Source organism: Chinchilla lanigera, unplaced genomic scaffold, assembly GCF_000276665.1.
Source record: "Chinchilla lanigera isolate Chin_1 unplaced genomic scaffold, ChiLan1.0 scaffold00126, whole genome shotgun sequence".
In the NCBI taxonomy this organism is placed as follows: domain Eukaryota; kingdom Metazoa; phylum Chordata; class Mammalia; order Rodentia; family Chinchillidae; genus Chinchilla; species Chinchilla lanigera.
Genome location: NW_004955527.1, coordinates 314871 through 327451, shown reverse-complemented (window position 1 = coordinate 327451; position 12581 = coordinate 314871). Strand labels below are relative to the sequence as shown.

The 12581-nt window shown below is 57.4% G+C and overlaps 1 protein-coding gene across 2 annotated transcripts in view; it reads right to left on the bottom strand.

The window, feature by feature from the left end:
• Nucleotides 1-12581, bottom strand: part of Iffo2 (intermediate filament family orphan 2) — a 37767-nt gene that overhangs the window by 5265 nt on the left and 19921 nt on the right. For both annotated transcript variants that reach the window (XM_005409799.2, XM_005409798.2), the window contains exons 2-5: nt 5280-5340; nt 3904-3999; nt 2740-2880; nt 1361-1500 (exon numbers count right to left, since the gene is read on the bottom strand). In XM_005409799.2, the coding sequence (XP_005409856.1) occupies nt 1361-1500; nt 2740-2880; nt 3904-3999; nt 5280-5315 (413 nt within the window). In that variant the 5' untranslated portion in view covers nt 5316-5340. The remainder of the gene's footprint in view (nt 1-1360; nt 1501-2739; nt 2881-3903; nt 4000-5279; nt 5341-12581) is intronic.

The following is a 12581-nucleotide window of genomic DNA, read 5'->3' as shown; positions in this document are numbered from 1 at the left end:
GGCGGGGGGCGGGGCATCGGAACTGTGGGGCGGATAGGAGTTAACAGGCAAGGACCGTGATCAGAGGATTGTTTTTAATTTGGGCAACTTTACAACCAGATAAATCTCATTAGATTCTGAGCCCCATCCCGACCTGTCAACACCCACTCTTACAGCACTGGCTCCTGCCTGACTCTGAGCTGACCGCTCTTTCCCAGTCTCAACTCTCCAGATGTGTCCCTTTGCAGCTCGCCCCATTCCCGTCAGCTTAGCCATTTCCTGGAGACTTCATGTGCACAGGGACAGAGCTATTTCTTCAGAGAAGCCCTTTAATGCAACCAAATGACTGGGCATGGTGTTGCATGTCTTCAATTGCAACACTCCGGGAGGCTGAGGCAGGAGGATGGCAAGGTTAAGCCCAGCCTGGGCAACTTAGTGAAACCCTGTCTCTTAAAAATTAAAACAGGGCTGGGGTTCAATCCCCAGTATTGCAATTAATCAGTCAATAAATATAATTCAGCCAAATGAACCTGGCCTGGGGTCTCTGGAGCATGTGACTCGGCCCAGGAATGCCCAGAGCAAGTCAGAAAACCTGCCCTTTGATGCACCCCATGTGTACACCCGCACCTGCCCCCCATCCCTCTCTGGGGCGCTGCTAAAGGTATGTTCAGAATACAGCACTGGAGAGGCCAAGGCTACAATGCTACCTGGTCCCAGGCCGGCTGTACGGCGTGAGGTGTAGCACGCCAGCTCTCTGGGGGTGGGAAGGGGAGCCCTGCGTGGTAGCACTGGCCAGCTTCCCACAGCAGCAAGTTTCACGCTACTGATGTGGCACCACTGAACGTGCACATAAACAGCACCGGGACAGTCAGCTTCCAAGAGCCGCTGTCAGCTGTCCCGGCCACCACTGGCCATACCAACTCCACTGCCGCCTGGGCGGCAGCAGCTCACAACGGGAGCACTCTACAGGCTGGGTCTAGGTCCCAGTTCTGCCATGTACCAGCTGAGCGTCTTGGCTAAGTCGCTTCCTCTCTTGGAGAGTCGGTTTCCTCATCTACAAAGGGGAAGGGAAAAGCCTGCCTGCGAGGCTAGGTGTCTGGCCTCAGCCATGTGCCCCTTGAGAAGCACCCTTGGCTTGGGGGGCACTCAGTGAGTTCAGCCCTGTCATCTGTGCCCCCGGCCCAGTCTCAGGCTTCTGAAGAGAGTGGAAACATGGAATTTCCGGAATTATCACTGTGTGCAAATTAGCCCCTGTTCTTCCAGAACACTGTACTGGCCCAATCAAACGCAAATGCAGGGTGTTCTCAGCCTAGCCCACCGACGGCCCCTTCTCCCCTGCTATGCCCTCAAAGTGGGATGTGGGGGCAGCGGGGACACTCACAGCTGATTAAACATGCGTTTCATCTCATCTGTGATGTTCATGGAGCCGACCTCGTCATCCGAGAACCGATTCGCCTCTCCATCCTGCTCCGAGATGTCATCGTCTGAAGCCACTTTCCGCTCTTTCTTTTTGGGGACCACCTGGACCAGAAAGGAAGAGATGGAGGTAACTAACTATGGGGCTCGGGTAGAATGGAGGGTAGGGGCGCGCAGGAAGGGAACTGGCATCTCAAGGGGTGGATGGAACGTGGCTGGACCGGCCACTGTGGGAAAGATGCATGGGTCTTCTAGGAAGCAGGCGGCATTAGCAAGAAGCGTGAAGCGGGAGGCATGCGGGGTGGAGAACACCGGATGCTGGACCCCATCCTGCCCTGGGAGCCACCTTTTTCCCTTCGCCAGAAAAGCAGCCCCATGATTAGGGCAGAGGTGGGCCAGCCCAGGGCACAGAGTCACGGGGGTGTCTCAGAGCCAGCCACAGAGACGCCGTACCCCCGATAACGACCAGCACAGCTCCCAGGGCCTTCCTTTCCCATGCAAAGGCACACACGGGTGGCCCGAGGCCCAAGCAGACAAGACATGAGCGGATGAAGGTGGCGTGGGTCCCCTGCTTTCCAGCAGAGGGGCAGCGAGAAGGCATGGAGGGAGAAAGGGCCCTCAAGAGGCCCAGACCCTGCCAGCCACGTCCAGTCTTACACACAAAGCGACAACACACCATACTGCCTGGGCTCCAGCAAAAGCCACACCATGACCCCAAACTCAGGAAGCAGCCTTCAGAGGATGACATGTGCCCTCAGTCACCCCCAAGCCCTCTCCCGGGACCCCACCAGTGACTATTCTCTCTCTCAGGAGCACCCCCACTGCACGTCAGGTCTGGGGGGTCGAGACTCTTCCAGAATGAAATACAGTCAAAGGCCGACAGCTCCTCTGTGATTCTGGGGCCCCTCTGCCAAGGTTCAAGTTAGTTCCCCAGATGCCCACATAGCCTGGCAGTGCCCAGTCCGGGTGGCCAGAGGGACAGGCAAAAAGCAACGCAGTGGACACAGCATGGCCAAAGGACATGTCCTAGGGGGCCAGGACCCTGAGTCCTAGCCCAGCTCTGCCCTCTTCTGCGCCTGGACACAACATCACACAACCCCTGAGCCGGGGTGTCCTCAGCCATGGATGAAGCAGTCAGATTCAACAGTGGAGTCTGCAGGGCCTGCAAGTCCATGGGTCCCTGAGTGCGTTTCTCTAGGAGGCAGAAGGTCTGCTCAGTGCTACCTCTCAGGAAGGGGGCGAGCGGACTTCGGGAAAGAGGGGCTGGCTGGGCAGCGGTGGAGGCTGGGGTGGCTCTGGGGTGGGGGGAGTGTGGCTGCTGGGGAGGGGGGTGGCCCTAGTCACCTGGAAGATCTTGGACACGTCTTCCGAGTTCCGCTGCTGTGCAACATCGCACAGCTTGGCCGTGATATCGATTCGGCGGCAGATGTCCATGTCCACCTTCATGGCCTTTTCTTGGATCTTTGTGTCCAGGTCTGTCATGGGCTGCAGGGAGGACAGCAGGCAGGGGTTACGTGAGCAAGGGACGGAGCAAGCGGGAGGGGCCTGGCAGAGGTGGGGAGGTCCCTGGAGTCCAAGGGAGACTTGGGCCTTTCCTGGAGTGCATGGTTGGGTCAGGGCTACTCGGGGCGGGGAAGGTTGCTGGGGGCCTCTGGAGGGATGATGTGAGACCGTGTGTGCTGGTCTCCCTGCAGGCTGCAAGGCTGTGTCTCAGCAGGAAACAGAGTCAGTGTTGTTTTGTTAGAGGAAAGAAAAATAAAAGACAACTTCTACTTTTAGGTAGAGTCCCTCTTTCCCCATCCGGCTGTCCCACATGTCCCCACACAGTGTGCCTGGCACAGCGCCTCCGTCCTGGATTCCTCCCCCAGCTGGCAGCAGAGGGTCATCTAGGATGAGGGGAGGTCTCCCGGCCTCACGCCGCTGAGCACCAGGAGCCAGGCCAGACTGAGTCACCGCACCTAGGCTCCTTCTCCCCCACCTCGCGGTCTCTCCCTACACACTGCCCGTGCGTGGCTCAAAGGCGTCAAGAAACCCAGGTCCCAGCAGCAAGGAGGCCTTTGTGGCCCACAGCAACCCCAACCTACGGTTACTGACACACACTGGCCTTTCCTGCCTTGCATGGCAGCCTGCTGGAGGCCGCCGGCCCGGGGAGCCTCAGGCTGGCACAGCCCCAGCCCACGCTGTCACCCCCGTGCCAGCCACCGAGGCCCACGGCACAGTGAGTCGGGAAGGAGTCGAGCAACACACACAGGCCATCGGAGGAGCCCGGGAGGGCGATGGGTTAAGCGGCGGATTAATGCATCTCTACTCAGACGGAGGGAAGCGGCGTGGGGAGGGCGGGGAGGGCGCCTGGCCTCTATGCATCCATCCGTCATCCTCAGGACAAACGCAGCCAGCCAGGACTCTAACTAGAAGCCGAGCTCGGAGCCTCGGAGTGAATAAAGCGTTCTGCATGATGGGTGTGGGGGGAGGTCATGACGCCAGGGGGTGGCGGCCGGTGGCACTTACGTCACTCATGAGCCCCTTGAACACCACGAGCTCAGCCTTGAGCCGCTCTATCTTCTCGTTCATCTCCTCCTGGATGGCCTCGGCTTCCTGCGCTGCCTGCAGGTGGACATGGGCAGGCTTTAGAGTGGCTGACGCCCTGAGGGGGATTGAGGAACTGGACACCTGGGTCCCTCGGAGCCTGGGCACTCAATGTCCCTCCAGGCTGGGCGCCTAACATGTCAGGGAAAGGTGCCAAGGACCTCATCTTCCCTGCCTGCTTCCCGCTGTGCCCTGCTGACTGCTCCAAACACCTTCCAGAGGATCGCTGATGGCACGGAAAAATCCGTGGGAGATAGCAAGAGAGAAAGAGCAGGTTAAGGTAATGAGGAGCTCCAGCCCACCAAGCTTTGAGGCTGATTCACATGAAAGTGCCGATATTTGGCCACCTGTCATCTAGAAAAGAGCAACGTGGCCACGTCACCCGAACGTGTGCACCCAGATGCACGGTGGGGGAGCCCCGGCCTAGAAGAGACTGGAAGGCCGCACACCAGCTGATCATCTGTGGAGAGGCAGGGCTGGAGGCAGTTTTGATTCTGTTCCATATACTTTTCTGAATTTCCCAAATTAATAAAAAAAAAAACTACTTTGCTATAAAAGAAAGTCATTCTTTTCCTTCTACATATTGGTAATTATTTCAGTCTGTCTCTTTCTTAGGTCATAGATGCTTTAAATATCACAAATGAATTATTATTATTATTATTATTATCATTATAGTTTTGGTTCTCACATAGGCTAGGCAAGGGCTCCACCACTGAGCTATAGCGGCCCGCCTAATCCTTAAAATTTTTTGAAAGAACTTCTCGTTCCCTCTCACAGAATCACTACTCTTGTTCCCATTTCACTGAGAGGAAAACAGAGGCCGAGAGGTGAAGTTGGCTGCTCAGAGTCTCCATGGCGGGTGAGCAGCAGACCCCAGAATGCAGGCCACTACGGGAGCAGCAAGGGCAGTATGTCCACCGTGAAGCCCGTCCAAGTGGGAGGGCCTCCTGGGGACAAGCCTGCCAGCTCTCTCCGAGGCATCTGTGCAAACTTTAGGGACCTGCAAACTGAGGGGCAGGGGCACTTGGGACAACCTCATACAGCCTCTGTGCGGGGGACAGGCTGAAGAGGGAGCCGCTGGCCCCAACAAGACCCAGGCTCCCCAACTCCTGTGGCCAAGCTCTATGGCCAGCCAACTGTGCCAGGCCACTCCTACTCCTTCACTACAGGAGGTAGAAGAGACCTCTTAGTTTCCCAGAGGAGCGGCTGGGGCAATAGAAGACACACTTTGCCCCGAGAGCACCATGGCCACAAGGCTCTCCCAATCCTCTCCAGGCCAGGACCCCAAGGACTCTTACCTCCTGCAGCGTGTCCACCATGGTCTGGAGGTCCATGCGCTTGGCGAGCTCCTCCTCCCATCTGCAAAAGCCAAGAAATACAGTGGTCAGAGGGTGACCTCTGCAAGCCAGTCCAGCCCTCTGTACCCACCCTACCCCTGTCCCTAGGCTGGGCGGGGAGGGTACGTAGGCAAATCCATCCCTGCATCCACCCAGCTGATGGGTGGTGGGGAAAAAAAAATAGATGGCTGGGTTGCTGCTGACCATAATTCCAAGCAGTGACAAGTGCCACTTCCAAGGCCTGAGCAAGACGTCATGGGGAGATAAGCAGGAGGGACCACTATCCCTTTCACACAAATTGTAAAGTGGGGCGCAGACACTGCTGCTCTGGCTGTTGCTGCAAGATCAGTAAAAAGCTGGGCCTTAGAAGGCAGCCTGCAGCTGGCTCACGCTTGGGCTCTCCTTTGCAGGCGCAAGAAACAAACTCATTGTGTTAAGGGTTGCAGTCTTGGAGCCCCTGGGTCCTGCAGCCCATTTTAACCGGTACAGAAATCTACATAGGTGTTGAAACTGAGCTCAGAGAAGCTAAAGGTCTTGCCCAAAGACACAGCTATTCAATGGGTGAGGCCAGAATTCACATCCAGTTCTGTTTAATTACATTAAAACAAAATCAACAAATACAGCTCTTGCTTCTTTAGCATGTATCAAACGCCAGGCCCTATTCCAAGGGCGTTCTGAATAGCATTTCATTCACGCATGCGCTGATTGAAGCTGAGCAGGAAAGGATGAAGGGGTGCAGACAAGCACAATTTACAGTGTACCCCAAGTATTAACTGCAGGGTGGGAGAAGCGGTTCCAATACCCACTCCCCTCTGACCCTTCCTTTGTCACGGGTATCCTTCTACATGCTTCATGCTCAGTTCTCCAGCAGCCCCAGGGCCTAGATACTGTCACCATCCCCATGTATGGGTGAAGAGATCCAGGCTCAGAGTCACAGGCCCAAGGCAGGGGTAGGGCAGGGGGAGCAGGGACCCAGGCCCAGGGGAGGCTGCAGAATGACTGCTCAGCACCCTCAGAGCCTACTTTCCCACCCTTAGGCTCCCTCCCCGGAGGAGCTGGGGCAGCTTCCTTCCCTTCTGCTGTCCTGGGACAGACAGCCGAGCTTCTATCTTTCCTCACCCCAGCCCGCCTTCCCCACATGGCCGAAAAGCAAGGAGGTCTGGAAGCCTTTTAGGATGCTGTCAGGCCAGCTAAAAATAGGCCAGAGGGGAGGGATGGATGAAGAGTGGGTTACGTCACCAGCTTTTGGAAACAAGAGAAAACGGATACTGTTTGCACACACAGGAAAATTCCTCCTCTCTCCCACACCAGACAGCCTCGCTGGGCTCCCAGAGGACGCGTGCCCTCCCTATTCACTTCAGTCTTTGCCGGACCCTCGTTAGCCCACATCAGCTGCCCAGTCTGCCCCCACCCGGGTCCAGGGTCCAGGGTCCAGCCCCGGAGGCCAGAGAGACTGGGGCTCCTGCTAGCACTGGAGGATGCAGAGGTGCAGGGTGGGTCATCTCCTGCTTGCTCTCTTGTTGTGCAGAGGGGAACTGGACTCAGAGTATACAAGTATACATGTCAGGAGCGAGGCAGAATCCGCCCCAGGCCACCTCTGAATGAGAAGGACAGGCCCAATGGGGGGGAGCAGAGATGCCAAGCGGGGAGGCGTTCCCAGGCCCGTTCTCACCCCAGCCCAGCAGCACAGGGCATCTGGGGTTCCCTGGGGGAGGTGCAGGCCAGCAGGTCCCCAGCTGAATCATCTCTCCTGGCCATGCTGCTCCGCGGGGAGGAGGGAGACTGAGCTGCTGAGTCTGAGTGTAGCATGGCAGACACGGCAGTCTGGCTTCTGGGGAAAGTCTCGCAGCTGTGTACCACAGGGGCAGCAAGGGGTGAGGAATGACACACACTCCCTTCCCCAGAGGGCCCTCGGGCTGTGGCAGCGCACAACCTCACCTCTGGGCAGAGGGCAGCAGACCCATTGCACAGCTGGAGAAAATGAGGCCAAGAGAGTGAAAACCACTTGTCCAGATCAACACAAGGTGAAGTGAGCCTACGTCTTTAGACCTCCAGACAGTTAAAAGCAAACATCAGTTAGCCAACATGATCCATGGTACAGGTATATGAACACATCACCTGCTTTCACATGAATTATTAACACTCTTGGATGAAAGATTTTTAGCCAAACTCATTTTGCAGAGGAGTGACCCGGAATCGGAGAGGTAAAGCCACTTGTCTAAGGCCACAAGCACACAGGGAGCTGGAATTAACACCTAGCCCTGCTGTAAAGCAGCGTGTGGGAGACTTGGATATCATCAGCAATCGAGTCCCCTGCAGACCCTGATTCAGCAGGTCTGGGTGGGGCAGCGGGCTCCCCGGCGGTGCTGGTCTGCACAGCCAGGTTTGTGGGCAGCACACAATCCCGTGCCTCCACCTCCCCCTACTCCTTGCACCCTGAGTTCTGCACCCAACCCCTCCAGCATGCTTCCGGAGAGGCACCTCAGGATGAGCTTGAGGGAGTGATTTCGCAAGCCTTTTATTCCCAAAGCAGGCTCACCTGACCCCAGGGAATGGAAGACAGAACCCCACATATGGAAGGCATCTGGCTATGCAGACGGAGCCCACTGCCCTGAAGACGTCCCTCCCTGCAGTGGTAGCAGCAAAAGCCTGGCTCAGCGGGTATCAGTGTTGACAGTGCTGACTGTCCTTCAGCTGCTGGGGGTTGTGGGGGGTGAAAGGCCAGACACCCAACATCTGCTACAATTCAGCTCAGTGCAAGGGAGCATTCAGCTTCACCAAAAACTGGTCAACTAAGTCGCTAGCGCTTAAGCTTCAACATCCACTTCCCCAGCCCCATCCCTTCCTGCCTGGCCCCGCCCACCCAGCTAAGTTTTAGGCGGAAGGGTGTCCTGGGCAGAGGAAGCAGCAACGCCTTCACAGCAGGAAGGCAAGGCCAGCCTCCCACCGAGAGGGGGCGCACCTGCCAGGGGAAACTTTGGCCTCCCTGCTCTTAGCCCCAAGCTACACCAATGCGCAAAAGTCAGCACGGCTAAAAGATGGTAGAGCTTGGAATCAAACTCAGATCTGGCTGATTCCGATTCCCGGGCCCTCTAAGGCCCAAAGGACCCCAGAGGACATCTGAGATGTGAGCTGGGGAGGAAGGGCTGGGGTTGCCCTAAAGAGACCACCTTTAGGTCATGAGGTGAACCCCCACCACCGCCACCACCTTGACCCACCCGCTCAGTCCTTCCAACTTCTCCCTTCAAGTGCTGGATAAGGAAAGGGAGAGGAGGGATATTCACTCTCTGTTACCTCTGGGGGTGTTTGCATCTGTCCACACATACATAAACTATCACTTACATTTACACATATATAAAAAATCCACCAAGAGTTAAAATGGATTGAAATATCCGTTTTGCAGATGAGGAAACGGATTCAGTTAGGTAAGTTAGGTAAGTTTTCCCTTCTCCCTCCCTCCTCTGCCTGCTGAAATCCTATCCCTTCTCCTAGGCTTGTCTCAAATGTCATCTCCTCCCCAAGCCTCAGCGTCCCCTTCAACTGTTTTCCTGCCTGGGACTCTAGGGGTTTGAGGTGCCCGTCCTGGGGGCCCCCGCCCCATCTTTCCAGGCAGCCTGGCCACGGTGTCCCAGCCCTGTGATACCAGACCACACAGGGGGGCCACCGCAGCAGGGTCTGCTGGAACCCATCTCAGGACGTCTCAGGCATCATGGGCCCTGGCTGAATGGGGCAAAGAGGAAACAAGCGGTGAGACCCCTGGTCTTGCTGGGAAAGGAGGCACGGGAGGAGCAGGGTCCCACGCTGAGGTCTCCCCACCAGGCCTTGATCAGCGGTTACAGTTCCCACTTCTCGATCACTGCCATATTCCCTGCTCCTAAAACCTGCCAGGCACTTGGTCAGAGTGAGGTATTGACGGAACGGTTTGGTTGAATGGAAGATGGATGGATGGACAGACGGACGGATGCAAGCAGCACTCATTCCTGGGTCACCCATCCCCCTCTGCCCAGCCAGAGCCCCTTTCCCCAGAGCACCCATATCTATGCTTCCCAGGCCGGGGGCTCCCAGGAGCCAAGTTCCCAGCACAGCCCAGGCTGCCTTAGTCCGCTCAGCTCCAGAGCCTCTCCCTGGAGACAGGCTGGGGAGGGACAGCCAGGGAAGGAAGCAGACAGGGAGAAGGAGCAGCCCTCCCTCTCCCCCTGCCCAAGGCTCCAGAGCCAGGGAGGGGAGGTAGGGATATCAGGACAATGCACCCTGGGACAGGAAATGACTCCACAGAACGACACATGGCTAAGACGTCCTCCGCCACCATCTTAACAAATCAGGCACATGTGGGAGGCTGGTGGCCGGGAAGGGGAGGCAGCAGCACCGACCCCGGCCAGATGTGGTCTCCCCGCATTCCTGAGGAGCCACCACTGGGACCATGTGATTAACAAGAAATCTTAGCTGGCCAGTGGGGGAGGGGCCCCCACCCTCACCCCGCCCCTCCCAGCATCGGGGCCAGCGGCTCCCTCCCCCATCAGCTCAAAATGACTTACAGCCAGACCCAGGAAAAGAGCTACAAAGGCTGGCCTAAGAGGGGCGGAAACACAAGCTGAAGCCCACATGGGGCTGACTCAGAGGGTTTTCACTTCCTGTGCCGTCAAAGGAGACTCCGGCTTGGGAGGAAAGTGAGCGCAGACCCGGTAAATAATTAAGGTTTCTGGGACAGCCACAGACACTTCAACCCTTCTCCCACTACTTCCAGCTGTGTGTGACCTTGGACAAGTCAACTGCCCTCCCTGGGCCTCAGCTTCCCCACCAGTGAAGTGAGGTGGGGAGCACCCGACTCCTGCTGAGAGGTGGCAGAGTCCGTGAGGAAGCAGAGGGTGTAAACACCCAATCCCACCCTGGCAGAGTACGGGGCTGAGACTGCTCCGCAGCAGCAAGGTGCAGACGGCACCTCGGGCGGGCGGGAGCCCCGGGACGTCCCCACCTTGCAGGGCGGGGAGCAGCGGCACGCCCAGGCCGACTCACTCAGGTGATGGGAAACAGCTCAGGTGAGGCTGGGCGGGTTCCATCCGTGGAAAACTTCAAAGGGGGCCAAGCGTGGGCCTGGCAGAGGCCAGGTGGGGGCGGAGAGCAGCTTCCTTTCCGGCGACTGGGTCTGGTAAGGGCCGTGTCCTCTCTGCTCCACCTGCTCAGTGGAGATGTTGCCCAGCCAGTGCCCCACAGCTCTCTGCGCTGCCTCCTACACATGCCTGGAGGGTGCTGTCTCCTCCCCATGTTGCCAGTGCCTTGGCCTGGATGCCCTGCTGAGCTGGGGAAGGGGCCCGCAGCAGAGGCAGCCCAGGGGGGACTCTCCAATGGGGTGCGGCCAGCTTCCGAGAGCCCTTCCAGGGAGCCCCCAAACCGAGTCCCTGTCAACTTCCTCATTCCACACTGCCCCTTTTCATACCTGGACAACCGCGTTGGTGGCAGAAGATAGAAAAGCAAACAGGGTGGGAGGGGGCGGGGCTGGGAATACAAGGGCAGAACCGCCACCAACAACCAGGGGTGCATCTACCCACCAAATGCAGGAGTCTCTCCCCTCCTGACTTCCTTTTCCCCCTTGGGGTACTGTGATCATTTCTTCTCCCCTGAAAAGGGCAGCCAGGAAGCTCAAGCTTCCTGCAGGGGAGCAGGAAGGCCGCCCACCTGCCTTCCCCTCCTGCTACCACCCCACCTCCACGGAGCCCCTGGTCCCCAGGAATGGACGCTTCACAGATGTGCCCATCAGAGCTGCCCAGCTGTACTCCGCTGCTGTCGGAAGGAAACACAAATTAAATGCCAACTGATTGTCTCCACGGAGGAGGTATTAATTTAATGTGAACACTTAACCAGGGCAGCTGGTTCCATTACCGGCGGGCAGTAATGGCCCGGGCAGCCCAGAGCACGGGCTGCGAGCGGTGATGGGGTCTGGGTGAGGAGCCGCCACCCAGAGACGTCGCGGCCTGCCCTAACTTGAGCCAGACTGCTGGGAGCAGGCAGGGGCCTCGTGCCCCCAGGAGAGAGGGCACTGCGCTGGGAGGCAGCAGATCCCATTTCAAGTCCTGGCTGTGCTGCAAGAAGGAAAGCTCCTTCTCAGCCCTGAGCCTCAGTTTCTCCATCTGTGATAAGATCTCCAAGAATCCCTCTGGACAGGACCTCCGCAGGGCTCTGTAGACCCTGGATATGGCCCTTCATTGGACCCAAGAAGAGGTGACATTCAGTGTTAACCTGGGCAATGCCAGGCTTCTGGCCACTGCCCCCTATCACCCTGGGCACCCAATCCCTGGCCATCCTAACCATAACCATAACCATAACCATAACCATAACCATAACCATAACCATAACCCTAAGCTATACATCTTGTAGCTCTGTGACCTCAAGCGAGTTACCTGCCCTCTCTGGGCCTCAGTAATCACCATCCACTTCACGGTGTTTCCTGCAACTCACCCATGGTATAGTGAACAAAAGGTTCCCAAAACAGTGCCTGGCAGGCCACAAGCATGTAGTCAATGCTCTCACCTCCTTGATCTTCCAATGACAGTCACTCAGAGAGACCACAATGAGTGACAGGGCCAGACCTGTGCCCAGAGCTGTCTGACCCGGGAGCCACTATGCTGCCATAATCATGTTCCTGAATGTGACGATAATGAGCGAAGTGCCACTGTCACCTGGCTGGGTGACCACAGCACAGAGGGCTGGGGGGAGGTGACAGAAGGAAAGAAACCAAATAGTAAGGCCACACTGATTGGCCCTGCCAGCAAAACCCAGGAAACATCGGCTTCTTCCCTCTGCATGCCCGGATGTACCCGAAGAATCAGCAGGCATAGCTCAGTCCTTGAGGTCTGTCCTCGTGAGGGCCACCATGGCAGCAGGGAAACCAAGGCAGGAGAGGCTGGCTGCTCTCATACACCACCAGACAGACACAAGGTATTCAGGGCATTCTCCTGGGCCAGCGGACCACCTGCCCTGATGCCAACTGCCGTTTCAGCTCATGAGCTACTTTCCCGATCACCCAGCGTGAGGGAGACCTAGCATCAGACCATGAAACTTCTCGGAGAAATGGCACTTGGTGGATACCTGTGACCCAGGGCAGCAGGCTGGCTGGGCAGTACCCTCTTTCAAGCATCTCCAACAAGAAACCAAGCCTAAGTGGACACCCCACCCCACCCCCTGCCCAGCAAGGCTGCACCCAGGAGGAAAGTTACTTGGGGAGCAGCATCCCATGTGAGGAGGAATCAGCACCCCGAACTGCAGGCC